This window comes from Mya arenaria, chromosome 12 (assembly GCF_026914265.1).
Source record: "Mya arenaria isolate MELC-2E11 chromosome 12, ASM2691426v1".
Lineage (NCBI taxonomy): Eukaryota > Metazoa > Mollusca > Bivalvia > Myida > Myidae > Mya > Mya arenaria.
The window spans coordinates 69946615-69972382 of record NC_069133.1 but is presented as its reverse complement, the minus strand read 5'-3'; the positions used below and the strand labels follow the sequence as shown (position 1 = coordinate 69972382).

General features: G+C 36.4%; 1 protein-coding gene across 3 annotated transcripts in view; it reads right to left on the bottom strand.

Moving 5' to 3' along the window:
* LOC128211071 (uncharacterized) overlaps positions 1–25768 on the bottom strand; it is a 220030-nt gene that overhangs the window by 44239 nt on the left and 150023 nt on the right. For 2 of the 3 annotated variants that reach the window (XM_052915478.1, XM_052915479.1), the window contains exons 127-152: positions 24608–24768; positions 22201–22315; positions 21623–21768; positions 20276–20363; positions 19990–20114; positions 18251–18409; positions 17357–17450; positions 16216–16349; positions 14976–15151; positions 14732–14787; positions 13966–14195; positions 12758–12902; positions 12260–12399; positions 11792–11942; positions 11153–11328; positions 10512–10638; positions 9834–9994; positions 7431–7545; positions 6854–6999; positions 5482–5569; positions 5196–5320; positions 3696–3854; positions 2801–2894; positions 1659–1792; positions 420–595; positions 176–231 (exon numbers count right to left, since the gene is read on the bottom strand). In XM_052915478.1, coding sequence (XP_052771438.1) covers positions 176–231; positions 420–595; positions 1659–1792; positions 2801–2894; positions 3696–3854; positions 5196–5320; positions 5482–5569; positions 6854–6999; positions 7431–7545; positions 9834–9994; positions 10512–10638; positions 11153–11328; positions 11792–11942; positions 12260–12399; positions 12758–12902; positions 13966–14195; positions 14732–14787; positions 14976–15151; positions 16216–16349; positions 17357–17450; positions 18251–18409; positions 19990–20114; positions 20276–20363; positions 21623–21768; positions 22201–22315; positions 24608–24768 — 3477 coding nt within the window. The remainder of the gene's footprint in view (positions 1–175; positions 232–419; positions 596–1658; positions 1793–2800; positions 2895–3695; positions 3855–5195; positions 5321–5481; positions 5570–6853; positions 7000–7430; positions 7546–9833; positions 9995–10511; positions 10639–11152; positions 11329–11791; positions 11943–12259; positions 12400–12757; positions 12903–13965; positions 14196–14731; positions 14788–14975; positions 15152–16215; positions 16350–17356; positions 17451–18250; positions 18410–19989; positions 20115–20275; positions 20364–21622; positions 21769–22200; positions 22316–24607; positions 24769–25768) is intronic. The other variant, XM_052915480.1, reaches the window with a different exon arrangement.

The window sequence follows — 25768 nt, the reverse complement described above, 5'->3', positions numbered from 1 at the left end:
CATCGTCACTGCTATTTTCAAACTTGGGACGCAGTATATGCTTCCCTTTCAAATTGTATTGTTTTAAAAGGTGAAATTAAAAACTGATACTATTCATGTATTGTTTCTCTACACACCCGATTACAATTAATGGAAGATTGTTGAATATTAGGAATAGTGATGTGTATGTACTTACATGTCAACTGCCATATACTGATTCATATAATCCTTGGTTATAACTATGAGGTCCCGCTGGAATTATTAAAATAAGGTGAAATTGAAAAATAAAATCAATAAGTTGACTGCTTAATCACAACAAAGTACAACACAATTCAGATTTGTTTCAGGAAATATGGAAATTGTTTGAATTTATATTTTTAATATAATTCAAACACTGTTAAGAATTACACAGGTAAATTGCCATAATTACATAGACTCACCGGTTCCATATCTGTTTGACGTTTTCTAATTGCGGGCATCACTATCAATGCTATGTTGAAGTCAGAAAACGTGGAGTGTGGGGCTTTGACTCGGAAATGTTCGTCCCCATTTGGCAGTATGCCAACAACCATTGATATCTGACCATCTTCAGAGATGAGCGATACTGCTACGTCACCTGAGGTAGTTATGATTTATTGCTTTAAGTGTCACTGTGGTTAGGGTTTGGATTTATCATTACACATTTGCTTATAACACCACATCAAGGCTAACACATGTGCATAGTTTCACTTATAACATTAGTTTACATTCAAATATATCTAAATGATTTTAGCTATGGTCAAGGTTAATATTTTTGCATAACAAAAAAACAGAGGCATCACTTGCTAATAAGTAAACCCAGAGTTACAAGCCCTGCTACACAAGTGAGTAACGGCACTGGTAACTTGCATTCCAAGTTACATGAATATAGTTTAAAGAGTTTTTAAAGGGACTGTACACCAGATTGGCACCAAAATTATATTTTTTTCTGTAACAAATCTCTGGACAAATCTTTAATAAAATGTTTTGCTCTTTGATATCATAATTGTAAAAAAAGTACCAAAATGTAAAATACAAAATTGAGTCAAAGGTCGGGTTCGAACTGGTGTCGCCAAAATTGCAGTCCAGTGATGTATCCACTGTGCTACGAAGACTTACTCTAAATGGTTGGATAGCTATATCCCTAACTTGGTAATATCACATGATAACATCGACTAGCCAATCACGCATATTGAATTAATTGTACTAGGTAGACATACCTAGTAATCTTTTTTAATGGAAAAATACGAAAAAACTGCAAAAAATAAATCAATTGTAAACTATGTGGTACTTCAGTTAGTAAGTTTCAATGCATTGTACACATTGATACCAAGTTTATGTCAGTTTGCGAGAATTTTCTTCTTTTTTTCCGCTATTTCATCATACGGAGTACAGCCCCTTTGTGAGATATATTTCAAATTATTAAGACAAAGTTAAGGGTTTTGCAACAGCCTTTTAATGATGATAACACTGACACCAAGGCTAAGACATTACTTATTCAAAAAGCAAACACATTAAAAATTAAATTAATTGTCACCAACTCGTATGAAAAATATCACTTTTACACCAATAATCAATCTGAATTTGTAAATAAGGTGGATATTTCTAACATGCATGTAACGATCTACAACCTTGTTATAAAATTGAAGAGAGTTACTTACAAACGTGAGGTAAAACATCCGTATGAGGGATGACACGTGACTGAATACCCCTACTTATGTTCGAAAAATGACATTTCATCGTCGTTTCTGCAAAAATATTCGTGTTGATACAACCCAGAAGACCTTCGTATTTCCTGAAGACAAAATGCATTGTTGATACAATCAATTCAACCATAAAATACCAGCAAGACACGTTTCATAGAACATTCTCATATTATAGTTGCTGGGATGATCTTTCTGATACAGTGTAGTGGGCAATTGTCAATATGTAAGACTTTTTTTGTGGAATAATTTAACATTGTGAATATTACTGAGTCCAATTTCATAGCAATAACATTCAGTCAATAATAACACATTTTTATTAAGCTTGGAGTATATGGAAAGACTCACTTTGTAAGCAGAAAATCAGCAATCTGTTTAACACTATTTACATGCGCAGTGATTTTTTTGGCACAATTTACTGCCTTCTGAAGGCTGTTTCCCCTTGCAAAAAACTATCCATTTTTCCAAAAATTTTATAATCTTTCCCCAATTTGATAAATGCAGATTATGTTAATGAATAAGAAAGCAATGAATTTCTTGAAATATAAACAAAATCTTGACAAAACTTATTTACAGCATAATTATTGCATAAAAAATAAAACATCTGTATTTTCCATTATAATTGGCTATTTTGGCCTGATTTTGTATTTTTCCCAAAGTCAACTTTTTTTCCCAATTTGCACAGGTGGTAAAAATAATTCCCCAAAAAATACAGATGCGTTATTGTTTATGATACATATAAGGTTTTATGTCACAATGGTCATTGATGATCAAGAACATAAGGCAAAAGCTCTGTAGAGCTTTTCAGCCAAAAATGGCTGTACAGTTTTTGTTTAAAATATATGAAACAAATCATTGAAAGAGAATAATAACGTATAGTGTATAATCATGAATAAGGTAATGGCTTTAAAACTTATTCCATTTAATCATTATATACTATTTAATAAGGTCAAGGACATGTTATTATGGACATTGATAAGCAAGCCATAAGCAATAAATAGAAATCTAACAGCCTGGTCCCTTTAGTTTGCTGTCTACCTGCTCACGTCATTATCTCAAAATTAAATCTGGCAAGAAAATCCTAGTATGACTACACGCACCTGCAGTTGTTTGGATCCTGGACAACTCTGTTCCGCCATTCTACACAATTGTCTTCCATCATCCTTATGTACATTCCCTCATTGCACTCTGCTTCTACGAAAAAAACAACAATAGCATTGTCAAGATTATCCTTGGATTAAATCCTAAGTTAATGGGGTTGTAAGCATGGGCGAGTTGATTCTGGATTAAATCTAATGGGGTTGTCAATTTAGTTTCAAAGAGTTATTGGTCCTTGCGCCAATAAAAGATTTTGATTAAATTTTAGGCTACTGCGCTTGCCCCTGTTATTTCTATTTATTTATTGGTCCTCGTGGCCTTTAACAAGGTCTTGATTATAGTAAAGGCTCCTGTTCTTTTCTATGCAGTTTCTGTTGTTTTATTAGTAAAACCAGGGAACATGAATTCTATTTAACAAACAATGCACATAAACATGAAGCTCATTAGGCCTTTCCAGCAAAGTTTTTTTTTTATTATTACCTGGACAGAGAAACTGTCTCCATATTATCCAGGGAAACAATCAGAACACATGTCACAACAACTCTTACCAGGCATGCTATTATTTGAGGGTATATGTTTAATAGAAACTGACAAAATCAACTCAAAATGTAGAACCTACAAATGTCTTTTCAGACAAGAAACCGGCATAAGTCAACAATGTCTAAGCCAGTGCTAAGGGCCTTCTTTAACTATTGCATTTTGTCCTTGCAACAGGACTTGAAAGTTTCATTTAAATATTTTGACAATTTATTTTGTTAACGCCAAGATTAAAATGTTTGCCAAACGAAACCAAAGACGATAACACAAAGGCTTTCACAATACATGAACTTATATTCTTGAAATCAACAACAAAGAAACTAAAAGTGTAAAAACCATGTATTGCAATTTGCTACCTACCCCTGCATTCCCCATTATGAATAAATTCCAGTCTTCCTCCTGTATGGCAATTTTCCAGCCTGAAGACACACTCATTTCCATAGTTATGATACTTGTCAGTCGTACGGTCAAAGCCGCAAACTGGCAAATACTGGGCGGTACAAGTGAAAGCACACTGGTCTGCAACAGAAAACATGATAGAAATTTTATTATCGGTAAAATTTCCCTTCATTTCGAGCCTTAAGCCTCACTCATTTCAAACAGTGTGACACTTCTCAATCTGAGGATCATAATGGCATACTGTCAAACAATCAATGTATGCCGGTATGCATTCACATTTTAAAATTTAACAAAATAAAGAGAAAACATGGGCATCAGAATGAATCATTCTTTTGAGAGGAGCCTAACCTGATTAAACTGTTCTAGAAAGCAAGCTTAGCTGATAGAGTAGATAACTGAACACTGACCTGAGCACTTTGGAGGAGATTGCACTGATACATTTACTGAACACTGACCTCAGCACTTTGTAGGAATGGTCACTTAGAAGTTTACTGGACACTGAACTCAGCATTTTCCTGAAGTTGGCACTGAGAAGTTTACTGAACACTGACCTCAGTACTTAGGAGGAGATCCCGCTGAGAAGTTTACTGAACACTGACCAGAGCACTTAGGAGATGGCACTGAGAAGTTTACTAAACACTGACCTGAGTACTTTGGAGGAGATGGCACTGAGAAATTTACTAAACACTCACCTGAGCACTTCGAAAGAGATGGCACTGAGAAGTTTACTAAACACTCACATGAGCACTTTGGAGGAGATGGCGCTGAGAAGTTTACTAAACACTGACCTGAGCACTTGGGAGGAGTTGGCACTGAGAAGTTTATTAAACACTCACATGAGCACTTTTGAGGAGATGGCACTGAGAATTTTACTAAACACTCACCTGAGCACTTTGGAGGAGATGGTACTAAGAAGTTTACTAAACACTGATCAGAGCACTTTGGAGGAGTTGGCACTGAGAAGTTTACTAAACACTCACCTGAGCACTTTGGAGGAGATGGCACTGAGAAGTTTACTAAACACTCACCTGAGCACTTTGGAGGAGATGGCACTGAGAAATTTACTAAACACTCACCTGAGCACTTCGAAAAAGATGGCACTGATAAGTTTACTAAACACTCACATGAGCACTTCGAAAAAGATGGCACTGAAAAGTTTACTAAACACTGACCAGAGCACTTGGGCGGAGATGGCGCTGAGAAGTTTACTAAACACTGACCAGAGCACTTGGGAGGAGTTGGCACTGAGAAGTTTACTAAATACTCACCTGAACACTTTAGAGGAGATAGCACTGAGAAGTTAACTAAACACTCACCTGAGCACTTTGGAGGAGATGGCGCTGAAAAAGTTTACTTAACACTGACCTGAGCACTTTGGAGGAGATGGCGCTGAGAAGTTAACTAAACACTGACCTGAGCACTATGGAGGAGATGGCACTGAGAAGTTTACTAAACACTCACCTGAGCACTTTGGAGGAGATGGTACTTTCAGTTTGGGTAGCACCATTTCTAGTGACTCATGTAGGTTTTCTTTTGTGATGTTACACTGCCTTGTCAAAGGGCTCGTAGCCAAGCATTCTTCAAACCTGTTTTGTATGATAAACAAACATAATTAATTTCAAAATTGAATTTAAATGTTACTTTATGTGGCATATACAGGTATATATTTGTTAATTAAGTTTAAATCAACAGCTTCTCATCTTAAGGCTGACAATGATTCATAACTTGATTAAAATGTTCAACTTACATGCAACCATCAGCTTTCCCATCAGCAATATGTTGATAGCACATCATGAATGCCACCAGTCCATATTTAGAGCAAGGACTTTCTTCTCCTGTAATATACAAAGATATTCATTGTCAATTTTAATGTCAGCAGCAGAGAATTAATGTTATATCTTGCTTTATGTAAGAAACATTTGAAACATGTCATATCTCAATGACCGCAGCGAATGAATAATGTCATATTATAAACAAGCAGCAGATGTATACCTAATGTAATTTTATTCAATTTTGGCAACAGAGGTATAATGTCATATCCCATTCAATGACTGCAGCAGAGGTATAATGTCATATTTAAACCAATAGTTGCAACAGTGGTATAATGTTATATCTTATTTAATGTCTGAAGTAGATGAATAATGTTGTATCACATTCAATTTTGGCAACAGTGGTATAATGTCATATCCCATTCAATGACTGCAGCAGAGGTATAATGTCATATTTAAACCAATAGTTGCAACAGTGGTATAATGTCATATCTTATTCAATGACTGCAGCAGAGGTATTATGTCATATTTAAACCAATAGTTGCAACAGTGGTATAATGTCATATCTTATTCAATGACTGCAGCAGAGGTATAATGTCATATTTAAACCAATGGTTGCAACAGTGGTATAATGTCATATCTTATTCAATGACTGCAGCAGAGGTATAATGTCATATTTAAACCAATAGTTGCAACAGTGGCATAATGTCATATCTTATTCAATGTCTGAAGTAGAGGTATAATGTCGTATCTCATTCAATTTTGGCAACAATGGTATAATGTCATATCATATTCAATGTCTACAGTAGTAGGTATAATGTCATCTATCACTTAATGTCAGCCGCAGATGTATTTTGACATATATCTTTTAATGCCAGAAGTAGAGGTATTATTTCATATCTTATTTAATGTCAGCAGTAGAGGCATACTATCAGTAGATGTATAACATCAAGTCTCATTAAATATGAGCAGCAGATGTATAAGATCATATCTCACTTAATATCCGCAGGAGATATATAAGATCATATCTCATTTAATGTCAACATCAGATGTATAAGATCATATCTTATTAAATGTTGGCAAAAGAGTCCTACCCTCACCTGCAGCAGAGGCATAATACAATATCCGTTAATGTCAGAGACGTATCCTAGGAAATATAAGTTTCAAAGCATGTCTTGACATCTGACAAACCATCTTCAAGAACTAATTGATCCATAAAATGTCAACAGTCATATCGCAACAGACAATATTCCAAGAATCAGTGAAAATACAAAAAACAATATATGTCTTGTGTTTCTTATGTCATGTATGTCTATAGAACATATGCTGCATTTAAAAATTGAAACTTACCAGTACAGTGTGACCAGTTCTTCTTGTCATAGTCCGACCACATTTCTTCAAGCTGGTTTTCCAAAAAGGGTTCCAAAAAGGCCTGGCATTCGTCAGCTTTCTCATTCATGAATTCTATATAGTGACTGTTCAGCATATTCACCACACTGTAACAAGGATTTTAACATCATAACATCTTATATTTTCTGTTACTCTAGCTTACAAGACTCTGGCATTCTCAAATTATATATAAATGTTAGTCATGTTATGATGTATTCAGTTATGACATTTGTGACAACTTTAATTGCGTTCCCCATGTGCAATCAAATATAGGTTTCTGTTTTACCATGATCAAATGCTTATTAAAGGGTTTAAAGTCATTCCATGCATGATTAAACTGCATGATAGGATAAGAGTCCATATGCAATCTATAAAACGATTTCCAGCATTCTAAACTAAATGTAAAGTTTTATTCTTCATTTGCTCATTAATAAGTATGCATTTGAAACAGGATGATAAACATTGCTTCACATTTTTGAGACATGCTTCTAATTATAAGTGCTAAAAGGGAAACTCAAAAGTTGATTCTTGCACTTACGAGCATCTTTCGTTAGCGTCAAGCATGTCTCCAAATCTGTCCACGTAATCATACTGCCTCGACAAGGGGAAGAAGCCTTGTAGCTCATAAAATTTTCCATAACATAGGGTTTCCTCTGTAAACATAGATTACATATCGTATTTAACATGTGCAATATCATAACTATCTAGCAGTTTTTTCACTGAAGACCGTATTTTTTAAATACTTAAAGAGGTCATAACCCCTTCCTGGTAAAATTTCTTTCATTGTTTAATGCAAATATTGAGGCTCAAAAACACTTTTATTGTATGCAGTATTCAAGTTTTTGCAAGGGTTGGTAGACAAAATATTCAGATAGAAATAAATGAGGGTATTTGGTCTGCAACAGTTGGTACCCAAAACATTCAGATAGAAATGACAGGGGTATTTGGTCTGCAAGGGTTGGTACCCAAAACATTCAGATAGAAACAGTATGGGTATATGGTCCACAAGGGTTGGTACACAAAACATTCAGATAGAAACAGTATGGGTATATGGTCCACAGGGGTTGGTACACAAAACATTCAGATAGAAATAATAGGGGTATTTGGTCCACAAGGGTTGGTACACAAAACATTTCGATAGAAATAATAGGGGTATTTGGTCCACAAGGGTTGGTACACAAAACATTCAGATAGAAATAATAGGGGTATTTGGTCCACAAGGGTTGGTACACAAAACATTTCGATAGAAATAATAGGGGTATTTGGTCCACAAGGGTTGGTACACAAAACATTCAGATAGAAATAATAGGGGTATTTGGTCCACCAGGGTTGGTACACAAAACATTCAGATAGAAATGACAGGGGTATTTGGTCCACAAGGGTTGGTACACAAAACATTCAGATAGAAATAATAGGGGTATATGGTCCACAAGGGTTGGTACACAAAACATTCAGATAGAAATGACAGGGGTATTTGGTCCACAAGGGTTGGTACACAAAACATTCAGATAGAAATAATAGGGGTATATGGTCCACAAGGGTTGGTACACAAAACATTCAGATAGAAATAATAGGGGTATTTGGTCCACAAAGGGTTGGTACACAAAACATTCAGATAGAAATAATAGGGGTATTTGGTCCACAAGGGTTGGTACACAAAACATTCAGATAGAAATAATAGGGGTATTTGGTCCACAAGGGTTGGTACACAAAACATTCAGATAGAAATGACAGGGGTATTTGGTCCACAAGGGTTGGTACACAAAAGATTCAGATAGAAATGACAGGGGTATTTGGTCTGAAAGGGTTGGTACACAAAACATTCAGATAGAAACAGTATGGGTATATGGTCCACAAGGGTTGGTACACAAAACATTTCGATAGAAATAATAGGGGTATTTGGTCTGCAAGGGTTGGTACACAAAACATTCAGATAGAAATAATAGGGGTATTTGGTCCACCAGGGTTGGAACACAAAACATTTAGATAGAAATAATAGGGGTATTTGGTCCACCAGGGTTGGTACCCAAAACATTCAGATAGAAATAATAGGGGTATTTGGTCTGCAAGGGTTGGTACACAAAACATTCAGATAGAAATAATAGGGGTATTTGGTCCACAAGGGTTGGTACACAAAACATTCAGATAGAAATGACAGGGGTATTTGGTCTGAAAGGGTTGGTACACAAAACATTCAGATAGAAATAATAGGGGTATTTGGTCCACAAGGGTTGGTACACAAAACATTCAGATAGAAATGACAGGGGTATTTGGTCCACAAGGGTTGGTACACAAAACATTCAGATAGAAATAACAGGGGTATTTGGTCCACAAGGGTTGGTACACAAAACATTCAGATAGAAATAATAGGGGTATTTGGTCCACAAGGGTTGGTACACAAAACATTCAGATAGAAATGACAGGGGTATTTGGTCCACAAGGGTTGGTACACAAAACATTCAGATAGAAATAACAGGGGTATTTGGTCCACAAGGGTTGGTAAACAAAACATTCAGATAGAAATAATAGGGGTATTTGGTCCACAAGGGTTGGTACACAAAACATTTCGATAGAAATGACAGGGGTATTTGGTCTGCAAGGGTTGGTACACAAAACATTCAGATAGAAATAATAGGGGTATTTGGTCCACCAGGGTTGGAACACAAAACATTTAGATAGAAATAATAGGGGTATTTGGTCCACCAGGGTTGGTACCCAAAACATTCAGATAGAAATAATAGGGGTATTTGGTCCACAAGGGTTGGTACACAAAACATTCAGATAGAAATAATAGGGGTATTTGGTCCACAAGGGTTGGTACACAAACATTTAGATAGAAATAACAGGGGTATTTGGTCCACAAGGTGGGATAAGCAGATCTAAAAAATATTAAGATAGAAATAATAGATGTATTCTTTCTAAGAAGTATATAATCTCTTACCCATGCTTGCAAATGTGCAATTTTTTGGACTGAAGCCAAGAACTTCTTCCATGTACATGGCAAACCCGAGGTTAGACTGGGCATCCCGAGTAATGTTACCAATGTTGTCACAATATGGCCTGTATGCTTCACCAATCTTAGCCATGCAGTAACCAAGTGTGCTGAAATCGTTATATAATATTATAATAGATGTTTAACTGGGTGTTCCCGGTTATGTTTCTGATGTTGGTACAATGTGGCCTGTAGGCCTTACCAATCTTAGCCATGCAGTAACCAAGTGTGCTGAAATCATTATATAATATTATAATAGATGTTTAACTGGGTGTTCCGGGTTATGTTACTGATGTTGGTACAATGTGGCCTGTAGGCCTTACCAATCTTAGCCGTGCAGTGCAGAGCACTATTGAGGAAACACCCCAAGTTTTGTCTGTTTTTATACAGTCAAAAAGGGACATAACTTGAACATGATAAAAGCCAGAGTTATGGGTCTTGTTATTCATGTGCGTATGTCTCTAGGAACATCTGTACTAAGTTTCAGTTGAACAACTTGAACATTATTTCTGTTACGACCAAGGTTTCCACTCTTGCACAACAATGATGACAACAAATCAATAGCTATTATAACACATTGACCTTTAACTTCGATAAAAACACAAGTTTATAAGCACTGTGAAATACCTGCATGCTTCTTCATAACTGTGAGTGGAGTTGTAAGTTTGGAGCAGATAGTTTCCACATGAAGCCACTGTCAGGTATAGAAGGTTGTCATCCTCTGGACAGCCACTTGTTGGCCTGGGCAGCAGGTCTGAAATGAACAATATCATTTTAACTTTATATGGTGACGTAACCTGCTTTTTCACTTAAGCTATGAAGTTAACCAAAGCTCGTTACCTGTGCTTTTAACACTGTTCATGATTAGCACCAATCCTGGGTACTGGTTCCTGTTCATCTGTGGACATAAAGGTCAAGGTTATCTGGGCTGGTTCCTTGTTTTGCTTACTTACTTTCTTACAACACTGTTCATAGTGGATGGGTCCAATCCTCAGTACTGGTTTCCTGTACTCTGTCGCCATCAAATCTAGTTCTTTGTTCTACTTATTTTCTATGGCTTACCACACTGTTCATAGTGACTGGCTTCCATCCTCGGTACTGGTTCCCAATGCTCTGTGGCGATCAAATCTGGTTCCCTATTTTACTTACTTTCTAAGGCTTTCAAATTTGTTCAAAGCGACTTGCTCCAATCCTGGGTACTGGTTCCCTGTCCTATGTGGCAATCATAGCTGGTTCCCTGTTCTAAATACTTATTTTCTATGGCTTACCACACTGTTCAAAGTGCCTAGCTCCAATCCTGGGTACTGGTTCCCTGTCCTCTGTGGCTATCAGGGCTAAGGTCACAAAAGCTGGCTGGAAGTTCTCGCTTTCATCACATGACATCATGTTCACATTATGCTCTTCCAGTATTGAATAGGCACACCAGAATGCCTGGGACCAAACGCTGAAAAAGTAAGGTTGTACATGACCAATGATCAGAGACATGAAAAGGGATGTTTTAAAGGCCATTGCATTGGATCACCTTTCCTGCAGAGCTAGGACAACTGGGGCTATATTCAATATGGTTCTTGTCCTTATACTTAAATATGAGACTCTTTTATGCCTCAGTGGTTCCATTCGGTATATTGGGGCATTAATTTGATAGTCCAATCAAAACATTTCTAGAACTAAGATCATTCTTAGGGTGTTATTTAAAACTGAACAACCATCATTTAAATTTATGTTTAGAAAAGTTGCCCAACCGGCTAAACTTAAACCTTTACATTTTTATTACCAAATTTGAATAGTTTAACAAATAATGATGTTTAGGCTAATTCAAGAAAGAAAAATCAGTGACATAATAAAAGGACTGCTCCCTAGCAACCATAACTAACAAACATGTGAAACAAGAAAAATACAGTGCTTACTTGCAAGACATGAATGTAGAATTATCCATAGTGAGCATGGACAGGATTCCCTCAACTGGAGAATGCAGCAGGTTTATAACCGAGGGCAAACAATGGTGGGCGATCTCTTCACCATAGGTCAACAATGCCATCTCACATGGGAATTCAGCCTCTGAAGACAATATAGTCACATCTATCAAATATCTATTCTTTGATCTCCCTTGTGCGCAAATCAAGACGTAATTCCTTCTATTTTTATACGGAGCTACACTAGTCATGCTCTAAGCCCTCAACACATCAATCAGCAGAACATACATTAACTCTCAACTCAGTGATTTTGTGTTTGGCTTTTTTATCTTACATTACCTTTATTAAATTTCAACTGCAAAATGCTTGAAAAAGGTCGCCACTATCCCACAATCACCAATCACAGAGAGGCATTTTTTACCATTAGAACCCACCTAGTGATTTATAGTACCAATCACTTACCACAGTATGGTTCAGTTTTGTTGAAATATTGAGGGCGGAAATCTCTGTCAGCTGTCACCCCTCTGATGGAATCGTCGGTACAGTTAACTCCCAGGCCCTTCAAGATGTTATTATAGCAGGCCAAGGACCTCCACTCCGCGCTGAGAATATAAGCAACGATACAGTTCAATTCAAAGCACAGTATTAAATTTGAAGTAAGCTAATGGTCAACACCACCAACTGATGCTTAATTTGCCAGTAAGACTTGAGAACACCGACAGACCATATCCGGACTGCTGATTCAACATTTCTTGTGTATTTGTCTTAAGTCATGAAGCACTTGACAACATACTAATATTTATCAACAGATACAAGACAAACATGCAAAATGTGAAAAAATAACCGCCATTATGGCAAGAAAGTTGAGGTCACTGCAAACAGGATTAACAACCGTCCTTGTGGCAACATAGTCGAGCTCACCACAAGCTGGCTCCATAAAAACAATATATTTTTACTCACAAGCACATATCCTGACTCGTTGCATTGGGACGGTTATAATCTTCTTTGAAACACAGCACATCCAGAATTTCTCCCATCACCCAAGGATTGGAGCACAGGCCTTGTGCATTTGTGGGGAACATTTCCTCTAGTTCACCGAACCGATCTGAAAACCACACTTGTGTCTAGTATATTTGATATATCATTAGTATTACAGCATACATGCAATATCCCCTATGGGGGGAAAATCCCCCCCCCCGAAAATTTGATCCCCCGGTCTCCTGGCGGGAAATAAAAATCCCCCGAAATCTAAAAGTGATTTTACAACAAGCAATAATGACAAAGCCAAACCACAGTATGTGAGTGAAACTGAATGTAAACAAACAACTCCACAAGGAAGAAATGACCGTATAAATACTTGCAATGAATATTTGAAAAAAAAGGTTTGATAAATGCCAAAAGGAAACTTACACAAGATATATAAGAAATTTATTTATTTGTAGTAATGATCAAAGGCAAAAAAAGATTGCATTTTGGGAATGAAAGAAATTATTATATTTATTCCATTCTGTTATTGTCTGATTATTATCATAGCTGATAGTATTAAGCAGATTGTTTTAAGGAAGGAAGGAAAACCAATTAAATTGTCTCGAAAAAAATATTATTCGTATGACATATTTTGTTCTGCAGGTGCATTACAGTATGACATGACAGTGTGATAAATCATGATATATAAAATAATTCTGTATATTCAAAAAAGTTAAAGGTTTTCATAGCAATATATGTGAATACCTTTTTTGTACTTGTGTCTAAAATACTTAGGAATTTGGCCAACTTACACCTGTTAAAAAAATCCCCCTGAATACTACCAAAATTGCCCTGAATTTTCAGCCTTTTTGAAAATGGTCTCCAGAAATATGGCATGTATGCACAGGGACTGCAGCAAATAGCAAACTAAAGACATATTTGATTGACATCAATTAGTGTAGAATGGATATGCCAAGTCTAAACATACACGAAGGAGATAAATATGCCATGAACAGTCAATTTGAGTTATCTTTCATGCACAACTAGCACCCTTAATATGAAAGCAATTATTTTATCAATAACTTAATAAGCTTAATGAAATGTACTCCTTATGCATTATATTTTGGAAGAATAAACTAAATCTGCTTCCTGGCTTCCCAATAACTGGACTAGCTTGAGCAGATTTATTTTTACAAACCCACCTGTGAGATAGATATTGTCTGAGGCGAGGAATTCTGTAACATTTGAAGCTTTGTCCACCTTCATTAGTTCGACCGAATGTTGACCGTGGAGATACACGTCGCGGTGATCAGTCTTCTGTCGAGTGAAAGTAATTGTGACAGCGCTGTTGTCACTTTCCACTGTGAGATTGCTGAAGTTATCATATCCTCCGAAATCCTTGTCAAATTGAGCAGATTCACCATCCATAAACCTGGGATATATTGGAAATTGTTGTTGTTTTAATATGTAACCTGTCATATGCAACCAATGTTGGTAAATTACCCCAGCCCCACACACACCATATTATATCTAAGGATTTATACTGTACAAGAATCACTTTGTAACCTTTTAAATGTGATTGCATATTTCAATAATTTTATTGGTATATTTTTCATGTATGTTTTATTAGTGTTTTGGAATGTATCTATTTCATTCACACATAGTTACATTGAAAAATGATGTTAAATGGTGTTGTTGCTTGTGCGCATGGTGCAGTTACTTGGGGATCATTTAACATGTCCCAATGGCCATTGGAAATAGTTATCGCTTAAGTCCGTGCTAGTGGGCATTGACATCGTCACTGCTATTTTCAAACTTGGGACGCAGTATATGCTTCCCTTTCAAATTGTATTGTTTTAAAAGGTGAAATTAAAAACTGATACTATTCATGTATTGTTTCTCTACACACCCGATTACAATTAATGGAAGATTGTTGAATATTAGGAATAGTGATGTGTATGTACTTACATGTCAACTGCCATATACTGATTCATATAATCCTTGGTTATAACTATGAGGTCCCGCTGGAATTATTAAAATAAGGTGAAATTGAAAAATAAAATCAATAAGTTGACTGCTTAATCACAACAAAGTACAACACAATTCAGATTTGTTTCAGGAAATATGGAAATTGTTTGAATTTATATTTTTAATATAATTCAAACACTGTTAAGAATTACACAGGTAAATTGCCATAATTACATAGACTCACCGGTTCCATATCTGTTTGACGTTTTCTAATTGCGGGCATCACTATCAATGCTATGTTGAAGTCAGAAAACGTGGAGTGTGGGGCTTTGACTCGGAAATGTTCGTCCCCATTTGGCAGTATGCCAACAACCATTGATATCTGACCATCTTCAGAGATGAGCGATACTGCTACGTCACCTGAGGTAGTTATGATTTATTGCTTTAAGTGTCACTGTGGTTAGGGTTTGGATTTATCATTACACATTTGCTTATAACACCACATCAAGGCTAACACATGTGCATAGTTTCACTTATAACATTAGTTTACATTCAAATATATCTAAATGATTTTAGCTATGGTCAAGGTTAATATTTTTGCATAACAAAAAAACAGAGGCATCACTTGCTAATAAGTAAACCCAGAGTTACAAGCCCTGCTACACAAGTGAGTAACGGCACTGGTAACTTGCATTCCAAGTTACATGAATATAGTTTAAAGAGTTTTTAAAGGGACTGTACACCAGATTGGCACCAAAATTATATTTTTTTCTGTAACAAATCTCTGGACAAATCTTTAATAAAATGTTTTGCTCTTTGATATCATAATTGTAAAAAAAGTACCAAAATGTAAAATACAAAATTGAGTCAAAGGTCGGGTTCGAACTGGTGTCGCCAAAATTGCAGTCCAGTGATGTATCCACTGTGCTACGAAGACTTACTCTAAATGGTTGGATAGCTATATCCCTAACTTGGTAATATCACATGATAACATCGACTAGCCAATCACGCATATTGAATTAATTGTACTAGGTAGACATACCTAGTAATCTTTTTTAATGGAAAAATACGAAAAAACTGCAAAATATAAATCAATTGTAAACTATGTGGTACTTCAGTTAGTAAGTTTCAATGCATTGTACACATTGATACCAAGTTTATGTCAGTTTGCGACAATTTTCTTCTTTTTTTTCCGCTATTTCATCATACGGAGTACAGCCCCTTTGTGAGATATATTTCAAATTATTAAGACAAAGTTAAGGGTTTTGCAACAGCCTTTTAACGATGATAACACTGACACCAAGGCTAAGACATTACTTATTCAAAAAGCAAACACATTAAAAATTAAATTAATTGTCACCAACTCGTATGAAAAATATCACTTTTACACCAATAATCAATCTGAATTTGTAAATAAGGTGGATATTTCTAACATGCATGTAACGATCTACAACCTTGTTATAAAATTGAAGAGAGTTACTTACAAACGTGAGGTAAAACATCCGTATGAGGGATGACACGTGACTGAATACCCCTACTTATGTTCGAAAAATGACATTTCATCGTCGTTTCTGCAAAAATATTCGTGTTGATACAACCCAGAAGACCTTCGTATTTCCTGAAGACAAAATGCATTGTTGATACAATCAATTCAACCATAAAATACCAGCAAGACACGTTTCATAGAACATTCTCATATTATAGTTGCTGGGATGATCTTTCTGATACAGTGTAGTGGGCAATTGTCAATATGTAAGACTTTTTTGTGGAATAATTTAACATTGTGAATATTACTGAGTCCAATTTCATAGCAATAACATTCAGTCAATAATAACACATTTTTATTAAGCTTGGAGTATATGGAAAGACTCACTTTGTAAGCAGAAAATCAGCAATCTGTTTAACACTATTTACATGCGCAGTGATTTTTTTGGCACAATTTACTGCCTTCTGAAGGCTGTTTCCCCTTGCAAAAAACTATCCATTTTTCCAAAAATTTTATAATCTTTCCCCAATTTGATAAATGCAGATTATGTTAATGAATAAGAAAGCAATGAATTTCTTGAAATATAAACAAAATCTTGACAAAACTTATTTACAGCATAATTATTGCATAAAAAATAAAACATCTGTATTTTCCATTATAATTGGCTATTTTGGCCTGATTTTGTATTTTTCCCAAAGTCAACTTTTTTTCCCAATTTGCACAGGTGGTAAAAATAATTCCCCAAAAAATACAGATGCGTTATTGTTTATGATACATATAAGGTTTTATGTCACAATGGTCATTGATGATCAAGAACATAAGGCAAAAGCTCTGTAGAGCTTTTCAGCCAAAAATGGCTGTACAGTTTTTGTTTAAAATATATGAAACAAATCATTGAAAGAGAATAATAACGTATAGTGTATAATCATGAATAAGGTAATGGCTTTAAAACTTATTCCATTTAATCATTATATACTATTTAATAAGGTCAAGGACATGTTATTATGGACATTGATAAGCAAGCCATAAGCAATAAATAGAAATCTAACAGCCTGGTCCCTTTAGTTTGCTGTCTACCTGCTCACGTCATTATCTCAAAATTAAATCTGGCAAGAAAATCCTAGTATGACTACACGCACCTGCAGTTGTTTGGATCCTGGACAACTCTGTTCCGCCATTCTACACAATTGTCTTCCATCATCCTTATGTACATTCCCTCATTGCACTCTGCTTCTACGGAAAAAACAACAATAGCATTGTCAAGATTATCCTTGGATTAAATCCTAAGTTAATGGGGTTGTAAGCATGGGCGAGTTGATTCTGGATTAAATCTAATGGGGTTGTCAATTTAGTTTCATAGAATTATTGGTCCTTGCGCCAATAAAAGATTTTGATTAAATATTAGGCTACTGGGCTTGCCCCTGTTGTTTCTATTTATTTATTGGTCCTCGTGCCCTTTAACAAGGTCTTGATTATAGTAAAGGCTCCTGTTCTTTTCTATGCAGTTTCTGTTATTTTATTAGTAAAACCAGGGAACATGAATTCTATTTAACAAACAATGCACATAAACATGAAGCTCATTAGGCCTTTCCAGCAAAGTTTTTTTTTATTATTACCTGGACAGAGAAACTGTCTCCATATTATCCAGGGAAACAATCAGAACACATGTCACAACAACTCTTACCAGGCATGCTATTATTTGAGGGTATATGTTTAATAGAAACTGACAAAATCAACTCAAAATGTAGAACCTACAAATGTCTTTTCAGACAAGAAACCGGCATAAGTCAACAATGTCTAAGCCAGTGCTAAGGGCCTTCTTTAACTATTGCATTTTGTCCTTGCAACAGGACTTGAAAGTTTCATTTAAATATTTTGACAATTTATTTTGTTAACGCCAAGATTAAAATGTTTGCCAAACGAAACCAAACACGATAACACAAAGGCTTTCACAATACATGAACTTATATTCTTGAAAACAACAACAAAGAAACTAAAAGTATAAAAACCATGTATTGCAATTTGCTACCTACCCCTGCATTCCCCATTATGAATGAATTCCAGTCTTCCTCCTGTATGGCAATTTTCCAGCCTGAAGACACACTCATTTCCATAGTTATGATACTTGTCAGTCGTACGGTCAAAGCCGCAAACTGGCAAATACTGGGCGGTACAAGTGAAAGCACACTGGTCTGCAACAGAAAACATGATAGAAATTTTATTATCGGTAAAATTTCCCTTCATTTCGAGCCTTAAGCCTCACTCATTTCAAACAGTGTGACACTTCTCAATCTGAGGATCATAATGGCATACTGTCAAACAATCAATGTATGCCGGTATGCATTCACATTTCAAAATTTAACAAAATAAAGAGAAAACATGGGCATCAGAATGAATCATTCTTTTGAGAGGAGCCTAACCTGATTAAACTGTTCTAGAAAGCAAGCTTAGCTGATAGAGTAGATAACTGAACACTGACCTGAGCACTTTGGAGGAGATTGCACTGATACATTTACTGAACACTGACCTCAGCACTTTGTAGGAATGGTCACTTAGAAGTTTACTGGACACTGAACTCAGCATTTTCCTGAAGTTGGCACTGAGAAGTTTACTGAACACTGACCTCAGCACTTAGGAGGAGATCCCACTGAGAAGTTTACTGAACACTGACCAGAGCACTTAGGAGATGGCACTGAGAAGTTTACTGAACACTGACCTGAGTACTTTGGAGGAGATGGCACTGAGAAATTTACTAAACACTCACCTGAGCACTTCGAAAGAGATGGCACTGAGAAGTTTACTAAACACTCACATGAGCACTTTGGAGGAGATGGCGCTGAGAAGTTTACTAAACACTGACCTGAGCACTTGGGAGGAGTTGGCACTGAGAAGTTTATTAAACACTCACATGAGCACTTTTGAGGAGATGGCACTGAGAAGTTTACTAAACACTCACCTGAGCACTTTGGAGGAGATGGCACTAAGAAGTTTACTAAACACTGATCAGAGCACTTTGGAGGAGTTGGCACTGAGAAGTTTACTGAACACTCACCTGAGCACTTTGGAGGAGATGGCACTGAGAAGTTTACTGAACACTCACCTGAGCACTTTGGAGGAGATGGCACTGAGAAGTTTACTAAACACTCACCTGAGCACTTTGGAGGAGATGGCACTGAGAAGTTTACTAAACACTCACCTGAGCACTTTGGAGGAGATGGCACTGAGAAGTTTACTAAACACTCACCTGAGCACTTTGGAGGAGATGGCGCTGAGAAGTTTACTAAACACTGACCAGAGCACTTGGGAGGAGTTGGCACTGAGAAGTTTACTAAACACTCACCTGAGCACTTTGGAGGAGATGGCACTGGGAAGTTTACTAAACACTCACCTGAGCACTTTGGAGGAGATGGCACTGAGAAGTTTACTAAACACTCACCTGAGCACTTTGGAGGAGATGGCGCTGAGAAGTTTACTAAACACTGACCTGAGCACTTGGGCGGAGATGGCGCTGAGAAGTTTACTAAACACTGACCAGAGCACTTGGGAGGAGTTGGCACTGAGAAGTTTACTAAACACTGACCTGAACACTTTAGAGGAGATAGCACTGAGAAGTTAACTAAACACTCACCTGAGCACTTTGGAGGAGATGGCGCTGAGAAGTTTACTAAACACTGACCTGAGCACTTTGGAGGAGATGGCGCTGAGAAGTTTACTAAACACTGACCTGAGCACTATGGAGGAGATGGCACTGAGAAGTTTACTAAACACTCACCTGAGCACTTTGGAGGAGATGGTACTTTCAGTTTGGGTAGCACCATTTCTAGTGACTCATGTAGGTTTTCTTTTGTGATGTTACACTGCCTTGTCAAAGGGCTCGTAGCCAAGCATTCTTCAAACCTGTTTTGTATGATAAACAAACATAATTAATTTCAAAATTGAATTTAAATGTTACTTTATGTGGCATATACAGGTATATATTTGATTATTAAGTTTAAATCAACAGCTTCTCATCTTAAGGCTGACAATGATTCATAACTTGATTAAAATGTTCAACTTACATGCAACCATCAGCTTTCCCATCAGCAATATGTTGATAGCACATCATGAATGCCACCAGTCCATATTTAGAGCAAGGACTTTCTTCTCCTGTAATATACAAAGATATTCATTGTCAATTTTAATGTCAGCAGCAGAGAATTAATGTTATATCTTGCTTTATGTAAGAAACATTTGAAACATGTCATATCTCAATGACCGCAGCGAATGAATAATGTCATATTATAAACAAGCAGCAGATGTATACCTAATGTAATTTAATGTCATATCCCATTCAATGACTGCAGCAGAGGTATAATGTCATATTTAAACCAATAGTTGCAACAGTGGTATAATGTTATATCTTATTTAATGTCTGAAGTAGATGAATAATGTTGTATCACATTCAATTTTGGCAACAGTGGTATAATGTCATATCCCATTCAATGACTGCAGCAGAGGTATAATATCATATTTAAACCAATAGTTGCAACAGTGGTATAATGTTATATCTTATTCAATGACTGCAGCAGAGGTATAATGTCATATTTAAACCAATAGTTGCAACAGTGGTATAATGTCATATCTTATTCAATGACTGCAGCAGAGGTATAATGTCATATTTAAACCAATGGTTGCAACAGTGGTATAATGTCATATCTTATTCAATGACTGCAGCAGAGGTATAATGTCATATTTAAACCAATAGTTGCAACAGTGGTATAATGTCATATCTTATTCAATGTCTGAAGTAGAGGTATAATGTCGTATCTCATTCAATTTTGGCAACAATGGTATAATGTCATATCATATTCAATGTCTACAGTAGTAGGTATAATGTCATCTATCACTTAATGTCAGCCGCAGATGTATTTTGACATATATCTTTTAATGCCAGAAGTAGAGGTATTATTTCATATCTTATTTAATGTCAGCAGTAGAGGCATACTATCAGTAGATGTATAACATCAAGTCTCATTAAATGTGAGCAGCAGATGTATAAGATCATATCTCACTTAATGTCCGCAGGAGATATATAAGATCATATCTCATTTAATGTCAACATCAGATGTATAAGATCATATCTTATTAAATGTCGGCAAAAGAGTCCTACCCTCACCTGCAGCAGAGGCATAATACAATATCCGTTAATGTCAGAGACGTATCCTAGGAAATATAAGTTTCAAAGCATGTCTTGACATCTGACAAACCATCTTCAAGCACTAATTGATCCATAAAATGTCAACAGTCATATCGCAACAGACAATATTCCAAGAATCAGTGAAAATACAAAAAACAATATATGTCTTGTGTTTCTTATGTCATGTATGTCTATAGAACATATGCTGCATTTAAAAATTGAAACTTACCAGTACAGTGTGACCAGTTCTTCTTGTCATAGTCCGACCACATTTCTTCTAACTGGTTTTCCAAAAAGGGTTCCAAAAAGGCCTGGCATTCGTCAGCTTTCTCAATCATGAATTCTTTATAGTGACTGTTCAACATATTCACCACACTGCAACAAGGTTTTTAACATCTTAACATCTTATATTTTCTGTTATTATAGCTTACAAGACTCTGGCATTCTCAAATTATATATAAATGTTAGTCATGTTATGAAGTATTCAGTTATGACATTTGTGACAACTTTTAATTGCGTTCCCCATGTGCAATCAAATATAGGTTTCTGTTTTACCATGATCAAGTGCTTATTAAAGGGTTAAAAGTCATTCCATGCATGATTAAACTGCATGATGGGATAAGAGTCCATGTGCAATCTATAAAACGATTTCCAGCATTCTAAACTAAATGTAAAGATTTATTCTTCATTTGCTCATTAATAAGTATGCATTTGAAACAGGATGATAAACATTGCTTCACATTTTTGAGACATGCTTCTAATTATAAGTTCTAAAAGGGAAACTCAAATGTTGATTCTTGCACTCACGAGCATCTTTCGTTAGCGTCAAGCATGTCTCCAAATCTGTCCACGTAATCATACTGCCTCGACAAGGGGAAGAAGCCTTGTAGCTCATAAAATTTTCCATAACATAGGGTTTCCTCTGTAAACATAGATTACATATCGTATTTAACATGTGCAATATCATAACTATATAGCAGTATTTTCACTGAAGACCGTATTTTTTAAATACTTAAAGAGGTCATAACCCCTTCCTGGTAAAATTTCTTTCATTGTTTAATGCAAATATTGAGGCTCAAAAACACTTTTATTGTATGCAGTATTCAAGTTTTTGCAAGGAATGGTAGACAAAATATTCAGATAGAAATAAATGAGGGTATTTGGTCCGCAACAGTTGGTACCCAAAACATTCAGACAGAAATAACAGGGGTATTTGGTCTGCAAGGGTTGGTACACAAAACATTCAGATAGAAATGACAGGGGTATTTGGTCCACAAGGGTTGGTACACAAAACATTCAGATAGAAATGACAGGGGTATTTGGTCTGCAAGGGTTGGTACACAAAACATTCAGATAGAAATGACAGGGGTATTTGGTCCACAAGGGTTGGTACACAAAACATTCAGATAGAAATAATAGGGGTATTTTGTCCACAGGGGTTGGTACACAAAACATTTAGATAGAAATAACAGGGGTATTTGGTCCACAAGGGTTGGTACACAAAACATTCAGATAGAAATAATAGGGGTATTTGGTCTGCAACAGTTGGTACCCAAAACATTCAGATAGAAATGACAGGGGTATTTGGTCTGCAAGGGTTGGTACACAAAACATTCAGATAGAAATGACAGGGGTATTTGGTCTGCAAGGGTTGGTACCCAAAACATTCAGATAGAAATGACAGGGGTATTTGGTCTGCAAGGGTTGGTACACAAAACATTCAGATAGAAATGACAGGGGTATTTGGTCCACAAGGGTTGGTACACAAAACATTTAGATAGAAATGACAGGGGTATTTGGTCCACAGGGGTTGGTACACAAAACATTCAGATAGAAATGATAGGGGTATTTGGTCCACCAGGGTTGGTACCCAAAACGTTCAGATAGAAATGATAGGGGTATTTGGTCCACCAGGGTTGGTACACAAAACATTCAGATAGAAATAATAGGGGTATTTGGTCCACAAGGGTTGGTACACAAAACATTCAGATAGAAATAATAGGGGTATTTGGTCCACAAGGGTTGGTACACAAAACATTTAGATAGAAATAACAGGGGTATTTGGTCCACAAGGGTTGGTACATAAAACATTTATATAGAAATAATAGGGGTATTTGGTCCACAAAGGTTGGTACACAAAACATTTAGATAGAAATAATAGGGGTATTTGGTCCACCAGGGTTGGTACACAAAACATTCAGATAGAAATAATAGGGGTATTTGGTCCACAAGGGTTGGTACACAAAACATTCAGATAGAAATAATAGGGGTATTTGGTCCACAAGGGTTGGTACACAAAACATTTCGATAGAAATAATAGGGGTATTTGGTCCACAAGGGTTGGTACACAAAACATTTAGATAGAAATAACAGGGGTATCTGGTCCACAAGGGTTGGTACACAAAACATTTAGATAGAAATAATAGGGGTATTTTGTCCACAGGGGTTGGTACACAAAACATTTAGATAGAAATAACAGGGGTATTTGGTCCACAAGGGTTGGTACACAAAACATTTAGATAAAAATAATAGAGGCATATGGTCCACAAGGGTTGGTACACAAACATTCAGATAGAAATAATAGGGGTATTTGGTCCACAAGGGTTGGTACACAAAACATTTCGATAGAAATAATAGGGGTATTTGGTCCACAAGGGTTGGTACCCAAAACATTTCGATAGAAATAATAGGGGTATTTGGTCCACAAGGGTTGGTACCCAAAACATTTCGATAGAAACAGTATGGGTATTTGGTCCACAAGGGTTGGTACCCAAAACATTTCGATAGAAATAATAGGGGAATATCATATGGTCCACAAGGGTTGGTACACAAAACATTTAGATAGAAATAACAGGGGTATTTGGTCCACAAGGGTTGGTACACAAAACATTCAGATAAAAATGACAGGGGTATTTGGTCTGCAAGGGTTGGTACACAAAACATTCAGATAGAAATAACAGGGGTATTTGGTCCACAAGGGTTGGTACACAAAACATTTCGATAGAAATAATAGGGGTATTTGGTCCACAAGGGTTGGTACACAAAACATTCAGATAGAAACAGTATGGGCATATGGTCCACAAGGGTTGGTACACAAAACATTTAGATAGAAATAACAGGGGTATATGGTCCACAAGACGGGATAAGCAGATCTAAAAACCATTAAGATAGAAATAATAGATGTATTCTTTTTAAGATGTATATAATCTCTTACCCATGCTTGCAAACGTGCAATTTTTTGGACTGAAGCCAAGAACTTCTTCCATGTACATGGCAAACCCGAGGTTAGACTGGGCGTCACGAGTTATGTTACTGATGTTGTCACAATATGGCCTGTATGCTTCACCAATCTTAGCCATGCAGTAACCAAGTGTGCTGAAATCATTATATAATATTATAATAGATGTTTAACTGGGTGTCCCGGGTTATGTTACTGAGGTTGGTACAATGTGGCCTGTATGATTCACCAATCTTAGCCATGCTGTAACCAAGTGTGCGGAAATCACTATATAATATTATAATAGATGTTTAACTGGGTGTCCCGGGTTATGTTACTGAGGTTGGTACAATGTGGCCTGTATGCTTCACCAATCTTAGCCATGCAGTAACCAAGTGTGCTGAAATCATTATATAATATTATAATAGATGTTTAACTGGGTGTCCCGGGTTATGTTTATGATGTTGGTACAATGTGGCCTGTAGGCCTTACCAATCTTAGCCATGCAGTAACCAAGTGTGCTGAAATCATTATATAATATTATAATAGATGTTTAACTGGGTGTCCCTGGTTATGTTTCTGATGTTGGTACAATGTGGCCTGTAGGCCTCACCAATCTTAGCCATGCTGTAACCAAGTGTGCGGAAATCACTATATAATATTATAATAGATGTTTAACTGGGTGTCCCGGGTTATGTTACTGAGGTTGGTACAATGTGGCCTGTAGGCCTCACCAATCTTAGCCATGCAGTAACCAAGTGTGCTGAAATCACTATATAATATTATAATAGATGTTTAACTGGGTGTCCCGGGTTATGTTTCTGATGTTGGTACAATGTGGCCTGTAGGCCTTACCAATCTTAGCCATGCTGTAACCAAGTGTGCGGAAATCACTATATAATATTATAATAGATGTTTAACTGGGTGTCCCGGGTTATGTTTCTGATGTTGGTACAATGTGGCCTGTAGGCCTCACCAATCTTAGCCATGCTGTAACCAAGTGTGCTGAAATCATTATATAATATTATAATATATGTTTAACTGGGCGTCCCGGGTTATGTTACTGATGTTGGTACAATGTGGCCTGTAGGCCTTACCAATCTTAGCCATGCAGTAACCAAGTGTGCTGAAATCATTATATAATATTATAATATATGT